Raw genomic sequence first — 18,677 nt, 5'->3', positions numbered from 1 at the left:
GCTGCCACCCCCCCAAACGGCAGGGGTGGTGGCTCTTCAGGAATCACAATGGATCTCCCAGCTATAGAGATCCATTCTCCTTAAGGTTGCCAGCTCCAGTTTGGAAAATTCCTGGAGATTTGGGGGTGGAGCCTTGGGAGAGTGAGGTTTGGGGAGGGAAGCAGCCTCAGCAAGGTATAATGCCATATACTCCATCCTCCAAAGCCACCCTTTTCTCCAGGGGAACTGATCTTGGTCATCTGGACAGCAGCTGCAATTAGGGGTGATCTTCAAGCCCCACCTGGAGGTTGGCAACCCTTTCCCATAGAGGAATGGGTTTCTTTAGAGACTGAAGTCTATGGCGTTGCACCCTTCTGAAGTCCCTCCCCTCCTCAAACCCCATGCTCCCCAGGCTCCACCCCTCAAGTCACCAGGAATTTCCCAACCTGGTGTCGGCAATAGCCAACCTACCTTGATCTGCCCTTCTGTCTTCAGCTTTCTGGCTCATCCCCCACTGCAGCCTCTGCCTAGGAAAACTATGATATTTCTCCACCGTGGGGACCAAAGCAGCTAACATTATTTAGCTCGCCTTCTTTTTAATCTGCACAACAACCCTGTGAGGTAGGTTGGGACTGAAGTATGAGACTGATCCAAAATCACCCAGTCAGCTTCCACAGCAAGATGGGGATCTGAACATGGGCCTCACAGACCCTACTCTGAAGCTCTAACTGCTGTACCACACTGGCTTTTGTGGGGTGGCTGCTGTTGAACAGCAGCAAGCAGCCATGCCTAGTTGAGTCATGCAAGTCAGGCTGACAAGTGGGGGCGGGGGTGGGTAAACCCCCACTTTGGAGGACCGATTTCTGCCGCCGCAGAATCGGGCCCCAGGGGGAACTCCGCCCCCCTGAAGCGCAGCGTGGTTGCGTCACCAGAGGTGACGCAACCACGTCGCTCACGTTGGAGGCGTGGCCCCAATCGTCAGAGAGAAAATCCCTCCGACGATCTGGGCCATGCCCCCAACGTGAGCGATGTAGCGCATCACTTCCTGTGATGTGCTGGCGGCGCGCTGTGCGCGCACATCACCAAAGAGCTTCCAGAGCCCAGCAAGGCTCCCCCGCTGCCAAGGTAAGTAGACTTGGTAACCCTACATGCAAGTCAGGTGATATCAGGCCACCCAGAGTTTGCTTCCAGGCCTCGTGTTGCCAAGCTTCAGGTAGGGCCTGGAGATCCCCCAGAATTACAACTGGACTTCAGACAACAGAGGCCTGTCGTCCTGAAGAAAATGGCTGCAGAGAATGGACTCAGTGGCATTATACCATTCTGAGGCCTGTCCCCTCCCCAAACCCTACACTCCTCAGACTTCACTACAAAATCTCCAGGAATTTTCCAACTTGGAGCTGGCAACCTTTGCCAGGCCTGGCCCCAATGCGGTCCCCCTCAAGGACCAAAATAGGCCTGGAAAAGGCCCTGCCCCCTCCTCCTGCCTTTTACTTATAGAAACTGAATCCTGGAATGCTGTGGTTGCCTAGCAACAGCCACTGAAGGAACTTGTTGCTTAAAGCTACAGGCGTTCCTTTTATCACTTTTGGCTTTTTGAAACCCTTCAATGCATTTTTTTTAGATTTCACATTTTTCTGCAAACCTGGGACCCTTTTTGGGTTTGTAGAAAGATTGCTTGTTCACAGCTCCAGTCACCAGATTTAAGTATCCAAGGTTTGGCCGACTTTACTTTTAGAACTTAAAATGGAATTAAACTAGAGCTGACTTACAGTTGTTACTTCCCAAGCTCCTTATTAGGAGTCTATTGTGTCTTTGGAAACAGGGAAAGCCATCACGGGCCACAACATACGGTAGGAATAGTAAGCTCAGAAAGCCTCAGATTCGGAAAGCCTCAGATTCAGAATAGTAAGCTATAAAAAGGTTTTAAGCTAACATGTTTCAAAGAACATGGTAGCAAACTTGGTTTGCTCTATGAATTGCAATACTTCCACAGCATAATTCTGTTCTCAGTTTTTCAGGAAAGTATGTTGTGTGTGCGTGAAATATTTCCATGGGTACTACAGATAGCACCTTGTATTTGGAATAAACCTTCTAACCATTTCTATAAGCTACAATAAGCAGACTGTTGACTGTACAGTGAATTCCAATAAACAGTGGTATTAAACTCAACAAAGATGGTCCCTACAGACAACAGCTTATATTAGACAAAACTAAAGTCAGTACAAAAGGAGAGAAGAATACAAAATAACACAAACATAAAGAAAATTGGTTATCACATGCTTATAAAACTCAGTTTGGGGAGTAACATGGTGCACAGCCTATTTTCTCCAATTTACTTGGTAAGCCATGCAGTGGAACACAAACCAAGGAACATTTGGATCTGGGATCTCACAGTTGCAGATGTGCAACTGACTCTGATGATAGTGCATCATTGGCTAACGATATCCATTTCACAGAGTTAAAAAGATATGAGATCCTGAGAAGGGCTCATTCTCTGGCCAACCCACCCAAGGGCAGCACAGTGGAGAGGGGGCAGATGCACTGCAGGGGCTCAGCTTGCTCCTAGTCAGTAGTGACTCCTTACCTGGCATCCCCTCCTGGGCCTGCACTGCCACTGGCTGGCTCCAATGCTTGGAGGCTTGGCTGGGACATGGCTGGCAGCAACGTGGTTCCAGGAGGGGATAGTGTCCTTTCCTTGGGGTGATAAAAAGCTTTGAACTGGCCTTCGGCATGAGCTTACTTTCCAGGGGGGATGAAGAAGGGGAGACCATGTAAAAACCTATCGATATCAACAAGGTTTTGATCCGAAGGTTTGGCCATCCATGAAGCACCCCATGCCCACCCAGTCAAAAAGCAGCAAAGATTCAGAAACCCTCAAGCCCTCAGGGCACACATGAAAAATCCATCTGCTGTCCTCTCCTTCCCCCTCCCACATGGCAGATTCCCACGGGGACCGCCATGCGCAAACCACTCAGGCACAAGAAAGGGAGGTTTCTGTCTTACCTGCGTGGGTCATGCACTTCCACGGAAAACTTCTTCTCTCGGAAGTACAGGTTCTCCAGCTGCCTCCATTGGAAGATCTGGGGGGGGGGGAAACACACACACAAAAAAAGGCGGTTGAGAGGCAGAGCACAGGGAGGAGGGGAGCACCTCTGGCTGTCCTCCTTTCAACTCTTCCTTATCAAACTCCCAGATTCCTTCAGCCCGCTGCTCTTGGGAGGGGGGAAGAGTGCGGGAAGGTGACTCTGGAGAAAGCTGCAGGCGGGAGGACGCTGCTGTGGGTGTGGGCTTCCCTGGCACTGAATCCCCACCCACCCTTCAGGAATGAAACCAGACCTTTCTGAGAAGCCCTTTCTTTCCCTTTGTTCCGTCTCCTTGCCTCTGCTCCGGGCTGCACGGATTTCCCTTCTTCGAGTCTGCCAGCAGGAAAAGGGGGGGGGGCGTGTCGTGAGTGTGTGTGTATGTGTGGGGGTGGTTTTGCAGAAGTGCTGAACTGAAGCTTCCTCCCCTCAGAGTGCTGAAATGGGAAAGGAGCTCAAATTCCCCTATCTCCCTCAGGGACGCTATTTCCTGCCCACTAATGTGCAAGAGCTCCTGACTGGAGCTCTGAAATGGAGGGCAGAGGCGCTGGGGATCTTAATTCATTCCAGGCAACATGAGATAAAAATACAGGCTTTTCAAAACCCCCCACCCCCCAACATAAGCACACAACACTAAGCTAGTAAAAAGATGTCCAATATGTAATACCTGAGGCGGGACAGAGAGGCACAGGGGTGGTTTCCTTGCAGTCCTACTGAAGCACTATGGCGATTGTTCCTTTCCGTTCTTTAATGCCAAAACTAAACAGCTAAGGGCAAATTCCAGAAGGATGGCTGCTGGGTTTCTCTGCTGCAGCCAAAGTAACCCAGAGTCTTGTGGCAGACTGTTTAATTTATTGCCACAAGAGCTTTCATGAGGCAGAGGGATGTTTCAGAAACCTGTCATAAAATTCAAGACATTCTGCTGGTGATCTTTTGGGCTAGCTAGATTCACAGACTTTTCAGGGTACTAAACACAGTCTTGGTGAGGTGCAGAAACACAAGCATGCACTTATCCTCCGCCACAAATCTAAACGAATGTATGACACAGGAAATTTGAAAAATTCCTTACCACTTTTTGAAGGAGAAGGTTTGTACAAATTGTACACCTCTACCTCTTAAGCACCTTTAATTTCGATTTCCCATAGGAAATTGAAATAAAGAATTCAGTTTCAAATGGAAGAGTTAAAAGACTTGAAATCAGTGATAATTTCACTGGAATGCACACCCATTGTTTGCAAAATCATCTTCAAGACATTCCCACAGTTCACATGAACAAAGCAGAATTTTTGCTGTCCCACCAAACCTGCATGCCACCATTGAGCATCTGTCAGTATTTAAAAGGTGTTCATGCCAGAACAGGGATGAGGCTGTGAATCTGAGTTGCACATCTGACATCAATGCACTGAAAATAGAGAAGAAACAGCACTGGCCGATGGATGCGTATTTGATCCATGTCAGATTTATGCCTGCTGTTCCTGACCCGGAGAACATCTCCTTAGCCAGATCAATATGATGGATGGTCAGCAACAGGGGCTCCGGCTGATTACCTGTTTGAGTAGCAGGGAAGGGCATGCTGGAGCACATGGTGCTGCCAACTGTTTATCTGCCAGTGTACTATGTGCAACACAAGGGGCAGGAGGTAGTGAGGCTCCCTGCAATGCTTTCAGCAGTCATGCATAAGTGGAAAGGAAAGCAAATGTTTAAAACCATGTTCTGAGCTTAACTGCTTAAAGTCATTGCCTAATATTTGTTAAGTTTGTTTACAGAAAATCTATCAGTGCTGGCTTTCCTGTCTAGTTTCAATCATAATAAGATTTGTTCATTTATTTATTGTATTTATGCCCTGCCCATCCCATGAGTGGGCTCAGGGCAGCTAACATCATGTTATAATAAATACGATTAAAAAATTAAAACACAGTATAAACGTTAAAATTGGTGGTTACAGCTTAACAACAGAAATCAGTTGGCTGTGAGAGATTCTGGCCCATTGGTATAGATGTCCAATGGCCAGTTATCAGTGGGAGGGTGACAACAACCTCAGGGATTCAAAACTGCACTTCAAAAGTGGCAAATTAATTGTCAGCTTTAGTCCTAATACTTAAGATTGCAACCGAAAACTCTCACAAGCATATACAACAACCCAAAGATTTTCCATAGATCACAGGAATTACTATCTCTTCTCAGAATTCCTGATTTTTGTACATGAATTCTGAAAACAGTAGTTCCTTTATGCATGCATACAAATGAATGAGTGCTGCAGGGAACTTTCTTAAAGACAAGTTTGCCCCCCCAACCCCCCCCCCCCAGATAACTCTTTGGAATGTAGATTCCTAAGTGTGATAAGAAACAAAATCACTCCCAAAAGACCAGAAGGAACTGACCAGACTTACAACTCTGTATTGTGCTCCAGGTTAATTAACCACTTGATAAAGACAAGTGGAAGGGCCAATTTGCTTGATAAAGTATCAAGTGCTAAGCCAGTGCACACGAACAATTTAGCTGGAACAGAATGCTTTGCAGGCAGCTACCAAAATGACTATGGTCCACTCTGAGGGAAAGGTGCATGTGTCAAACTACATATCTCAATAAACAAATTACTGGAAGAAGAGTGTTGTTGAGAGTGAGTTTGTGCAAGGGTCTGACAGCATGGGGTGTAGCCACTCAATGTTATCATTCATCTGGTGCTTATACCAGCCCTGCCTTGGGGACAAGATGCACACTCATGAAACATTCATGCTCCACACGCAAAAGCAACTACAGCCTCTAACGGTTCTCTATCAGTGCAAAAGAATGACTATGGGGCCTATCAGTGCAATCCTAAACAGAGTTACACCTTCTAAATCCATAGAAGTCAATGCTGCTTAAAGTTGTAACTCTGTTTAGGATTGCCGTGTCTAGACAACATTTCCTCTACAAAGAAAGGCCAAAACAGGTCAGTCAACACTTGTGACTCACCGGGCCAAGTGCAGTCTACCTGCCACCACCTATGGCTGAGGGGAGGAGAATGATGTATGAATGAAGTTGCTCTGTGTCCCCATTAGAGAGAAAGGTGGGGTATAAATGAAGCAAATCAATAAATTGTCAGGTTTTTTGATAACACAGCTGGATTAGCAGATCCACACAGAAAATAAAAACAGAAGGTCTGCCAAGCTTCACTGACAGGTTATTGTCCATGGGTGGTGCATTGTATTTAGCTGAGCGGATCTTCACTGAAGGGCCTGCATTTAAGGGTTTCGGGGCTGAAGGGAGTCATGAAGCAAGTTTATATTTTTATGAATGGAATTGGGGGGGGGGGGCGGAGATATTTCTCCTTCTTTTACAATATTGAACTCATACATGAATTTTTACAGTCATTTCAGAACACAATGAAGTACTCCTGCACAGAACGTGCATTTAAATTGTGAAATTTATTAGCACAAGATGTTCACTAGCTTTGAAATGGGAGAGAAAATGTCATGGGGAGTGAGTTAATCAGTAGCTATTAGCCATGCTAGGTACATGAAGCATACCTTTTCGTAGCAGATCCCTGGCACAAGCAACTGGGGAAGACTGCCAACTTCATGTTCCCAAAAAAGTTGCACCTAGGGTTGCCAACCTCCAGGTATGTCCCAGAGTTCTCCAGGAATTACAACTGATCTCTAGAGTACAGAGATCAGTTTCCCTGGAAGAAATGTTGCGCTTCCTCCTCTCCCCAAACTTTTCGCTCTCTTAGGAACTGCTCCCGAATCTCCAGGAATTTTTAAAGGTGGAGCTGGCAATCCTAGGACCCCTTGCTTGGTAGGGATCATAAGATTTTTTTGTAGCTTTCAAGTGAGCTGTGATGAAGTGTTTGGGTTTTTTTAAAAAATGTATTTTTCCTTGCTGGGAGAGTGCCAGTATACCAACTACTTCAACCAACATCCTCACGTGCAATGTCTGCAGCATACTGTTGTGGCTGGCCATAAGAGAGGGCTGTAAACTATCCCTTCATGTCAGAAAAGAAAGCTGCAAATGTTACTGTGCACAAAACCAGCTCAGTACAATGACAGGTGTTTTTTAAAAAAACAAAGTTATCAGCAAACTATCCTCTTGCATGGACTCTGGAATTTCAAAAATGCCAGATGCTTGCACTGTGCAAATTTCCCATTCCTCCAGGCAAAAGAGAGGACAGAAGGAAGGAAGGGCGAGGGAACAGCCCCCATGGAATACAGTGCTGTGTTGTGACCCATTGGCTAGAGGCTCCCTCCATCCAGATGCAGCTTCTAAAGACCCATTTCAGTTTCAAGCTCAGCAAAAGCTGCTGAGCAACTATGGTGTTCTCCAGTCCCCTATATTGTAAGACTAAAACTGGCAGGGAAGGAAAACCTTGCTTGTGCTGGACTATCATTAACTGGCTCTCTCTCCCCCTCCCCTCCTGCTTCTCTCTATGGAAAAATTAAATGCATCACCAAAGAATGAGACAGCACCAGATGGGAGAATGGTTCAAGTCTAGTTATAGTACCCCCTCCCAACCCAGGAAACAAGCACTGGGATACTTTTAGGGTGGGAATGCTCATCATGTGGACACAGGAATTGTGTTCAAGGGGGTTCTGGGCTTCCCTTGACAAAAAGATCAGCAATGATAAATAAGGCACCATGTGAGACTCTGCCAATTTTGTCCTACAATACAAAGCACATTCTAGGCCTGTCTGGCACCCTGTTGTGTGAACTCGGCACGGATCCTACAGCTCTTTATGACAAGGGTGTCAAACATATGGCCCACTGGCAGGATCCAGCCCCTGCAGGGCTTGTATCTGGCTCGCAAGCAACTAGCTCCCTCCTGCTTCCTTTTCCGGGGCTGCTGCTGCATCGCAGCTTGCTTTTGCCCAGCTCCCTCTGCTGTTTCTTGCTTCCTGCCAAGCCTCCCTTCCCACCACTGGCTGAGGGCTCCTCCTTTAGGAGAAAGGGAGGGGGAGGCAATGAGTGACAGAGAGCAAAGTCTGAGTCCCGTGGCTCCTTTAAAACCAGCAATGTTTTATTTCAGGTATAAGCTTTCATACACTTCTTCAGCGGGAGGGTGGGTAGGTAGGTAGATGGATTCTTATGACAAGTACAATTTACATTGAGATCACCGTGCTATGCTGTTTTCTTTGAGACTTGATATCCCTCTATCTCTGTCTGTCTGTCTATCTCACACACACACACATAGGTGTATGTGTGTTTAAAAAGAAGGGGCATGTTGGGATGAGGAGAAAGGAAAATTAAAAGGAAATTATTTTGGTTTATTCTGAAAATGTTTTTTTTTAAAGATTAGATTTCTCTGTGCTCATCTGGGATTTTATTTTCTTTCGAAAAGACCCTGATTAGGAATTAGAACACTTGGATTGTCTTCCATTGTTTAATAATTGAATTCCATCGGATTCCATTGTTTAATAATGAAAGTAGATGGCTAAGTATTTAAAAACACATTTATAGTTCCATATGTTCCAGTTCATCATGTCTCCCTTTCTCCCCTCCCACCTCACTGGCTGCCTTTCTTCACTCTCCCCTTGCTTTTTGAACTTTTTCATTATCATCACTAGCACTTGAGTGGATTTTGCCCAGACTGCAACAACACAACAAGATGTCTGTTATTGCAGGAATTTTAAACTTGTACAGTTGTATGCTGTAAATGTGTTTTGGATTGTGAAGGCCTATGGCCATATACAATAAATTTATTACTACTAAATATATGGGGGCATGGAGGTTAAGGCCCTCCCCTGATGCTGCCTCCCAGCACTGGTATACAGAGGTTTGCTGCCTCTGTAGATGGAGATTCCCTTCAATCCAAGAATTATTAGGTGACCAATCATGGTGTGTAACATGAAACTTGGCCCTTGTGCAGCACTGTGAATATGGCTGGGATGAATAAATTCCCCTGGGCTTAATCCTCGCACAGATTGCACACTTATGCACTGTGTACCCAAAGGGAAAGTGCGGAACTGTCTTTTCTTCCTCAAAGAGCTAAACTAAATTATATAAGAGAACTACCAGAGAATGAACTCAGATGATCTTCAAGTCAGCCATGTGAGGCTGTTCATTAGCTTGACAAAACTGCAAGAGACTCTGGTCATGGACCTCCCACTTCATGGATAGTTTGCCCCTTCTTTCCACATTCTAAAATATCTCACCTTGATTTGGCAGGTTGAATTTAGCTGATATACAGAAAATCTTGCTCAAATTGTGTGTACGGCTGGACATTTCTGGGAATCAGCATAGTCCTTTTTATTTAAAGGAACTAGAATAGTACAAATGAGAGCCAGTCCCTTATATTTCCATACATACCAGTAGTTTGCGGGCCGGGTAAGAGCCCTGGATGGGCCTGTTCCAGTCCCCGGGCCTTATGTTTGTCACCCCGTTCTAAATGTTTATAGAACTTGGGGAATTACAGTAAGAGTAGCTGAGCAGTGGAATGGGCGGGGGGGGGGGGGGAGCTCCCCTGGGACTTTGATATCTCTAGCTTGCACAGGATCTGTTCTATATACTCCTGAACCTCCACCTGTCAAAATGATGGCCTGTTATTTCCCAAGAAAGCACTTTCTTGGGGGCACCTTCTTTGGGAGGCTGTAACTCGGTCCCCGTAAATCCAATCATCACCAAACTTGGAAGGCAGGTAGAGGAAAGTCAGCTGGAGAGCCCCCTTAAAGTTTCATGTCTCTAGCTTGCATAGGATCTGTTCTATGGGGCACAAACCTCACCAGTTCATTTGGCTGCTAAACGTTTGTGATGGTTTGTGGTTTTCAAACTGGGCATGCCAAGAACCATGAACTGAACCACATTTTCCTGGTTCGTGCCCATCCCTACTCAGTACTTTACAAGCCTTTTTTTCCTTTGATAGATTTAATATTTTCCTATATGTGTAGGGAATCCACCAAGTATATGGTAACCCTGGAAATCAGTTGCAATTCTAGGAGATCTCAAGATCCCACCTGGAGGTTGGCAACCGTGCCTGGGTTCGACATGCTGAAGAATAAAGCAGTAGAACAGACTGAAAGGCTGGTGGTGGATTACAGTTTTCAGTGCACATTTGCATGAAAAAACCTACACGCAAACAGAAAACTAGAACAGCTAGGAGAAACCTTCTTGCTCTGCTTGCTGTGCCCATTTTCTGCTTACAGGGAGTTTTATACAGAGGAGCAGGGCTATTTTTGGGCAGGAACGCACAGGAACGGAGTTCCGGCTGGCTCCTGAGTTGGCCACGCCCAGCAGGAACTCATTAGCATAATAGGCCACACCTAACAGCAGACACTCATTAGGATTGGCTACATTAGGGGTGTGTGGCCTAACATGCAAAGAAGTTCCTGCTACAAAAAAAGCCCAGGGTTTTGACAACAAAGTAAACAGAATAAGAAGCAAAAGGTGTGTGTGGTTGGATGACCACACTTCTGGTAACATGTGGGGTGTGTCCTAATATGCTAATGAGCTGTGCTGTCAGAGGTGTGGCCTAATATGCTAATTTGTTTCTGCTATTGGGTGTGGCCTATTATGCTAATGAGTTCCTGGTGGGCTTTTTCTACCAAAAAAGCCCTGCAGAAGAGAACATTCCAGAATGGGATCTTCCATCTGTAGTCTGGCCTTTCTACCAGCTTATCACTACCTCATTCCTTTGTAGGTGCAAATCCGGTCTTATCCACCCCTTATTCTGTGTGATTCGTATGGTAACAACTGCTTGTTATCCAATAACATTCCTTGAGACATACATAATACTTCAGTCTCTTCTCTAGACTGTTTGATGCATCTGTTTACTTTACTCCCTTAGCTGTCTAACTGATTTGATTGCATACATTTAAAAATCAATGCATTTGATTTGTCAACTGATGCATTAGGGCATCATTAGCATGACCCTTCAAAGGTCAGCATGTCAAAACCTTTTTATGACTACCACAATTTAATTATTCCCAAGTCAAGGAGACCCATTAAAACAATTAGTTATGGGCTAAATATAAAGGGAGTTCATTTAGAGGTTTGATTTGTGCTAATTACTGGACTTTGGTTTGGGCTCCCAGAAATAACCATATATCCTTAGTTATTTAGATGGCTCATCCAGCACAATTTGTGACTCACCAAGTTTTACATAGTTATGTTTTTGGACCTGACAGCAGGTTGACAAACTCAGTTTTCTCAGTCCCGTGCCAACAGCCCTGATTGGCTAATATCCATGCAGTAGTAAATCTACTTTGTGTTTGGCTTGGTGTGCCCTAAGTAGGGCAGACCTGGAATGATCCCACATCCTTTGAAATCAACAGAAAGGTTTAACAAGCATGGCATGACTATCCCACTGCTTGCAACTCTCAGTTTTAAAATTAGGTACAACATGGTTTGGATCATGCAGGCAATTCCCAGGAGACACAGTCAGAAAGTGGTCAATAATCAAGGATTTCTTTCTGGAGGCTGGCTATTCCAGGACAGTCATTAGTGGTGACAGCGTTTGCTCTGATGTGGCCACCTGTATAGTGAGAACTCTAAATGATGCCACTATTCTCTGAATACAGAGAGAAAAAGAAGTTACTTTTGAAGTCATTGAAGGTCATGATGAGCTTTCCCCTTTTTTAATGAAAAGCAGCTGCGGGGAAGTTGGGGTAGAGGTGGAGGAGTGGAGGCGGGGTCCTTCCTTTGATCAAAGCTGCAATGTGGAAGTAGAGGCATGGTTAAGCCTTTCCCTTTGTGCTGTTTTCTTGATGAGGATATATGTCCATCCTACGCCCATGCAGACTTCCCACCAAATTGGCAGTTGTCAATTAAAAAAGAAAATGTCATGTGATGCAGTCCCAGGGGTAAGGCACAGTTTGGCCCGTATAGACAGGGTCTGACAACGTTGTGCATAGGTGTTTAAAAGTAAAAGGTTTTTGTTTTTTTTAACTTGGCACCTATATCCAGTATTTACCCTGGCAACCTTCCTTTCCACAAACCTGTGAACTCTGCTTTACCCTCTCCAAGATGCCTTAATGTGCAAGTGAGTTTCTGTTAAATGTATTTAACTTGAGAAAACAAGTCTCTCTCTCTAGAAATGATTGTTTGACAGTGGAAAGTGTGTGTGCAGTTTGAAACTGGGCTAGTGCCTTTATTAACAAGCCACACTTGGGTCAGAAGCCAAAGCCAAAGCAAGCCTTTGTGCTTTTGAATAAAATTGGCATATCCACAAAATAACTGGGGTAGGAGAGGGATTTCCGTGATGCACACAATGTTACAGGGAATCCAGGTGCAAGCTTGGAAAATGTCCTCCATGAACAATATGACCGGCATGTTACCAGGTCCTTGTGGCTAGTTAAATGAGAGCAATAATCAGGGATTTAAAATTCTAGCAGACTCCCTCTTTTATCTGTGTATGTGCATGAGGACATTCATGGTTTATGCTATGGAGGGACAGAGAAGAGGTTCAGAGATCTCTATCCCTTTCAGCAGCTTGAGAAAGCCTCCTCACTTTTTGTAACTAGCACTGAGATGAGTTTGAGGAAATCTTATTGAAAGTCTGCTTCATGCGAACATAAGAAGAGCCCTGCTGGATCAGACTAGTGGTCCATCTAGTCCAGCATCCTGTCTCACACAATGACAATGAGTTCCTGGGATTCAGGGGCTGACTGCCTCTGAACATGGAAGTTCCCCTGCGTTGCCATGGCTAGTAGTCACTAGGGGTGTGCATTTGGGTTTAGCCAAACCGAAAATATCCCCCCCAAACACCTTATTGGTATTTTTTTAGTATATTTCAGCATCCCAAATTATCTGGGTTTTCTTGGGGGGGGGGAAATCCCCCCAAAATCCCCACCATATTTGGGAATTACCGGTCGATTCCCAAAAAAAGTGGAGGAAGAAGCAGATTGCTCCTGCCTCTCAGCTGTTTGTCGGGCTTTTACTGCAGTCCCTTTAAACTTTAAAGGGACTGCAGAAGACAGCCCAAAAATAAGGATTGGCTGCGCCAGGGAGAGAGACTGTTCCCGCCAGCTCGGCTGGGTTCTCATAAAGCCTGATTTAAACCAGGCTGCAGGAGAAGCTGCCCCAGCCAGGATCTGTGTCTAGATCCTGGGTCTGGCTTCTTCTGCAGTGCAGTTTAAACTGGGTTTCAATTGCATTGCAGGACAAGCCGTCCCAACCAGGATCTGCATGCCTCGGGGAGCAATCTTCCCGAGGCATGTAGATCTTGGGTCTGGCTCCTTCTGCAGCTCAGTTTAAACTATGCCACAGAACAAGCCATCCCAGCCAGGATCTGCATGCCTGCACCATGCAGATCCATGCAGGATCTCCCCGCACCATGCAGATCCAAGACACACAGATCCTGGGTCTGGCTCCTTCTGCAGTGTGATTTAAAGTGCACTGCTGGTGAAGCTGTCCCAGCCAGGATCTGCATCGCTCAGGTCAGGGAGCGATCTCCCCACAGCACGCAGATCCTGGAGCTGGATACCCTCAAGACCACTATAACCCTATAATGATTGAATTAGACCTTGCAACAAACACATATTTCCAACAAAAGCTCCCTCTTTTGACATTATAGATTCAAAGAATCATAGAATTGGGAGGGACCTCCAGGATCATCTAGTCCCCCTGCACAATGTAGGAAATACACAAATACCTCCCCCTCCACATCCCCAGTGATCGCTGTTCCACACCCAGAAGATGACAAAAAGCCCTCCAGGACCTCCAGCCAAACCGGGCTGGAGAAAAATTGCTTCCTGACCCCAAAGTGGCAATCAGCATTTCCGTGGACATGTAAGAAAGGGCCACAAGTACTAAGCACTGATGCAACCCTTCCTGCCCTCCCTCTCATGATCTGCCTAAGTTCACAGAATCAGCAGTGCTGTCAGATGGCCATCTAGCCTCTGTTTGAAAACCTCCAAAGAAGAAGAGCCCACCACCTCCCAAGGAAGCCTGTTTCACTGAGGAACCGCTCCGTCAGGAAATTCTTCCTAATGTTTAGCCGAAAACTCTTCTGATTTAATTTCAACCTACTGGTTCTAGTCCGACCTTCTGGGGCAACAGAAAACAACTCCACCCCATCCTCTATATGGCAGCCCTTCAAGTACTTGAAGATGGTTATCACATCACTTCTCAGTTATCTCTTCTCCAGGCTAAACATAGTCAGCTCCTTCAATCTTTCCTCATAGGACTTGGTCTCCAGACACCTCACCATCTTTGTTGCCTTCCTTTGGACATGTTCCAGCTTGTCTATATCCTTCTTAAATTGTGGCGCCCAAAACTGAACATAATACTCTAGATGAGGTCTAACCAGAGCAGAGTAAAGCGAAACCATCACTTCATGTGATCTGAACACTGTACTTCTGTTGATAGAGCCAAAAATCGCATTTGCCTTTTTAGCTACCACATCACAATGCTGACTCATGTTCAGTGTATGGTCTACCAAGACCCCTTGATTCTTTTCACACACACTACTGCCAAGACAAGTCTCCTCTATCCTACAATTATGCATTTGATTTTTCCTACCTAAATGCAGAACTTTACATTTATCCCCACTAAAATTCATTTTATTTGTTTTAGCCCAGTTTCCAGCCTGTCAAGATCATCCTATAACCTCACTCTGTCTTCTACTGTATTTGCTACCAATTTAGTATCATCTGCAAATTTAATAAGCATTCCCTCTATTCCTTCATCCAAATCACTGATAAAGATGTTGAACAAAACAGGTCCCAGGACAGATCCTTGAGGCACTCCACTTGTCACTCCTTTCCAAGAGGATGAGGAACCATTAACAAGCACTCTTTGGGTGTGATCTGTCAACCAGTTACAGATCCACCTAGCAGTCATAGGAGCCAAACCACATTTTACCAATTTGTCAACAAGAATATTATGTAGAACCTTCTCAAAAGCCTTAGTGAAATCAAGATAAACTATGTCCACAGCATTAAAGAAGAGATAAGGTTAGTCTGACATGAATTGTTCTTGAGAAACCCATGCTGGCTCTTAGTAATTCCAACCATCCTTTCTAAATGCTAATGGACTGTCTGTCTGATGATTTGTTCTAAAACTTCCCAAGTATAGACGTCAAGGTGATGGGTTGGTAGTTACCCAGATTCTCCTTTTTCTCCTTCCTAAAGATGGGGACAACATTTGCTCGCCTCCGATCTTCTGGCACCTCATGTGTTCCCCAAAATTCTCAAAAATAATGGACAGAGGCTCAAAAATTACATCCGCGAGTTCCTTTAGTACCCTTGGATGCAGTTCATCTGGCCCTGAGGACTTAGTTTCATTTAAAGAAACTAGGTGTTTATGTACTACCTCTATGCAATTCCTAGGCTGGAACTCCCTTCCCTCATCATGTGTTCTGCTTTTGCCATGTTGAGTACTGTTTCCCTCACAAGAGAAGACTGAGGAAAAGTAGGAATTGAGCAGTTCTGACCTCTCTTCATCACCTGTTACAATTTCACTTTCCTGTAACTTCAAATATTACAGTTTTGGAGTTTAGGGTAACTTTACATTGATATGAATGCAGAACTTAATAGCATTTTGGTCACTGTTCTCAACTGGTGCAACAACCTGTACATCTCTTACCAGGTCTTGAGACCTGCTCAGAACCAAGTCCAAGATTACTAATGCTCTGGTTGGGTCTATGACTAACTGTTCCACTGCACAGCCATTTATGACATCCAAGAATCCCATTTCTACAGCATGACTGGAGCACACATTTACCCAATCATTGTGAGGGTAGCTGAAGTCTCCCAGTATAACAACATTATCTGTTTTGTCACTTCCCTTATTTCCTTCTTCATCTCAAGATCAGCCTCAAGGGTTTGATCAGTGGCCGATAGTACATCCCCACTTGTAAGTAATCCTTAGGACCCAGTATTTCCACCCATATCACTTCTGTTGAGGAGTTAATTCCCCTGATGTTTTCTAACTTATTTTATTCTATGGCCTCTTTGATGTACAACCCAGCACCTACCCCATCCTGTCCCTCTCTGTCCTGCCTATTGAAAGTATACCCAGGAATGACTGTATCTCACATATTTTTCCCATTCCACCGTTTTTCTGAGATACCTATTATCACTGGGCATCAAGCACTTCACTCCCCCATCTTGGCTCAGAGACTTCTAGCACTGACAGACACCTATAATGTGTTTCCCTCTTCAGCAACCCTGGCCTCCCTCAGCCCCTTAAGTCACCACACATGGTCCTCATTCGCCATCCTACCCTCACTCCCAAGTTCTATTATGTTCCTATCAATACTACCCTGAGTGTTAACGCAATCAACCCTTTGGACTGGCTTGTCCTGAGCCAGAGCCTCTCAGCTCCTGTTGGCTTTCCCCCTGGAATTAGTTTAAAAGCTGCTCTGCTATCTTTTTGATATTAAAAGCCGGCAACCTGATTCCCTTTTAGTTCAAGCCAGCCTGTCCCAGAAAGTTCCCCAGGGCCTAACAAAACTAGACCCTGCCTCCTGGCACCACTTTCTCATCCACACATTGAGACTCCTGATGTGTGCCTGTCCAGCTGGCCCTGCATATGGAACTGGCAACAGTGTGAGGTCTCCTGGCCTTTAACTTTCTACCTAGAAATCTAATTTTTTCCTCCAGGATCACATGTCTACATTTCCCAATGTCATTGGTGCCAAAGTGCACCATGACTGCTGACTCCTCCCCAGCACTATTTGTTAATCTATATAGACAGTATGCGATGTCCGCAACCTTCACACGAGGCAGACAAGTTACCATGTGGTCAACACACCTGCCACAGACCCCACTCTCTATACTCCTAATAACTGCATCACTCACTACCAAAAGCCCACCTCCCCCCAACCCCAGAGGAGTATCCTCGGTAGAAGAGGATATTGGTCCATTGCACAAGGAAGAGGTCCCTTCTTGGGGGATCATATCCCTCCTCCTCAGGCATCACTCTCTACAACTGCAGGAGAGCTGTAAGCACAGGACTGGGACTGTTCTGGTAAGTCCCTGTAGGTCTCCTCCTAAAACTCTCTTTTTGCCTCAGCTTCTCCAGGTGGCAACCCTAGCCTCAAGGGAATGAACCTGCTCCCTGAGAGCCATGAGCTTCATGCAGCAAGCACAAACCCAGTGTAGAAAATCATACATGTGGTGCTCTCTGCAAAACACTGGATAGCCCCCATGTGCTGCTGGCTTTCTGCTTTCAGAATTGTGCAGTCATTGAAAGATATCTTAGAGTGAAATAGGGTCCTCATCTGAACTTGTGCAGATTTCTATAGCAGTTAGGATACAGCAGCACACCACCCTCCTTGCTGATGTGGCACTTGTATGTCCCTTCAAGAAACTCAGACTAGAGGGGTTCTCTCCTGCTCCCCACTCAAGCAGAGGTCCCTCCCAACAGGCAGCTGACTCAATTCACTCAAGCAGAAGCTCCTCCCAGCAAAACCATGTGCTTCTAGTGCACTCAACACAGCTGTGCTTTACAGCTGAAAGCTGTGACTCTACTTCCAGGAGTCAGACAATACAGGCAGCTGACTCCAGCTGACTTCGATTTTTAAAAAATCGCAGAACACGAATGTCTTTATGAGAAAAAAAGGCAGATTGCAGGATGGGAGGCTGACTTCACACAAAAGGCTGGTGTAGAGGATTACACTCATGGGGCCTGTTTCTAACAATTGCTTGCTGCTGCAATATATATTTTTAAGTAGCTCATGGAGAAAGGGGAAGCGCTCACTGGGATGGTCCATCGCTGATTTTGATGTGGGCGAAAATGAGTTGAGCAAGCATGGCTTTGGAGACGTTAGCAGCTTCTGTTGACACAAAGTCTTTGTCACAACATGTGTGAGTTGGCAGAAAGGCTGCCAAATCTTAAAATTAAAAATATTGATACTGGGGCACTGGCCCCTTGGTAGGATTATGGCTTTTATGTTTTTCTTTGGTATGTTTGAATGTCCTTCCCACCCAACTTCTCTACACAGAGAAAATAAAACCAGCCTGTGGCTCACCAGTACAGCAGCAACTCATTTTAGTTCTCATCAACGTCAGTGATGGAACTTCCCAGTGAGCACTTCCCCATTTCTCCATGAGCTACTTAAAAAATATATTGCAGCAGGCAAGCAATTGAGTAGACAGTATTGACTTTGATGGACCAAGGGTCTGATTCAGTATAAGACAGCTTCATGTGTTGATGATCCCTTCTTGGTGAAATCCCATCTGCCACCTGGGGTCACACACATAATTATTACGAGTTTATGGCACATGAAGAGTTATGAGAGAGTGGAAATTCCATTTGTATCCCCTACTCCACACCAACCTCCCCTTCACACTGGCTCGATTCCCCTCCATCAGTATCTAAGTTTTCCCAATGGGGCAAATTGTGATTTACCAGGATTGTTTCAGATTAGGAAAACGATACAAGGCAGAAATGTTTAACCCCCTTCCTCTTGTGAGATGGCCCAAGTCTTTCTCAGACCCCTGCAACCTTTAATTAAGTTTGAAAAAATGCTGGGAGCTGCAGAAATGTGAAGTCTGGTTTGACCTTGAGAATCAGTTAAATAGAAAAACGGAGGGAAGAAACAGCCTGTTCCTGTTCCCTTAGAGCACACAGAATCCTGGAGGGAGGATTTGGTGGGATAGAATAGGGTTTCCAAATCCCGCTCCCACAGTTCTTTGTAGTCCCCTAGCATGTGTAATAGTAAAGCAGGTGGCCTGCTTTTATCACAAAATCAGAAAAAGCAAG

The 18,677-nt window shown here is 45.4% G+C and overlaps 1 protein-coding gene across 2 annotated transcripts in view; it reads right to left on the bottom strand.

Annotated features, from left to right (window-relative positions):
• The window catches only part of FRMD4A (FERM domain containing 4A), a 352,260-nt gene that overhangs the window by 84,002 nt on the left and 249,581 nt on the right, over positions 1-18,677 (bottom strand). For both annotated transcript variants that reach the window (XM_015427238.1, XM_015427239.1), the window contains one exon: positions 2,983-3,059. In XM_015427238.1, the coding sequence (XP_015282724.1) occupies positions 2,983-3,059 (77 nt within the window). The remainder of the gene's footprint in view (positions 1-2,982; positions 3,060-18,677) is intronic.

This window comes from Gekko japonicus, unplaced genomic scaffold, assembly GCF_001447785.1.
Source record: "Gekko japonicus isolate JY-2015 unplaced genomic scaffold, Gekko_japonicus_V1.1 scaffold1247, whole genome shotgun sequence".
Classification (NCBI taxonomy): domain Eukaryota; kingdom Metazoa; phylum Chordata; class Lepidosauria; order Squamata; family Gekkonidae; genus Gekko; species Gekko japonicus.
This window is presented reverse-complemented; position numbering and strand designations above follow the sequence as displayed.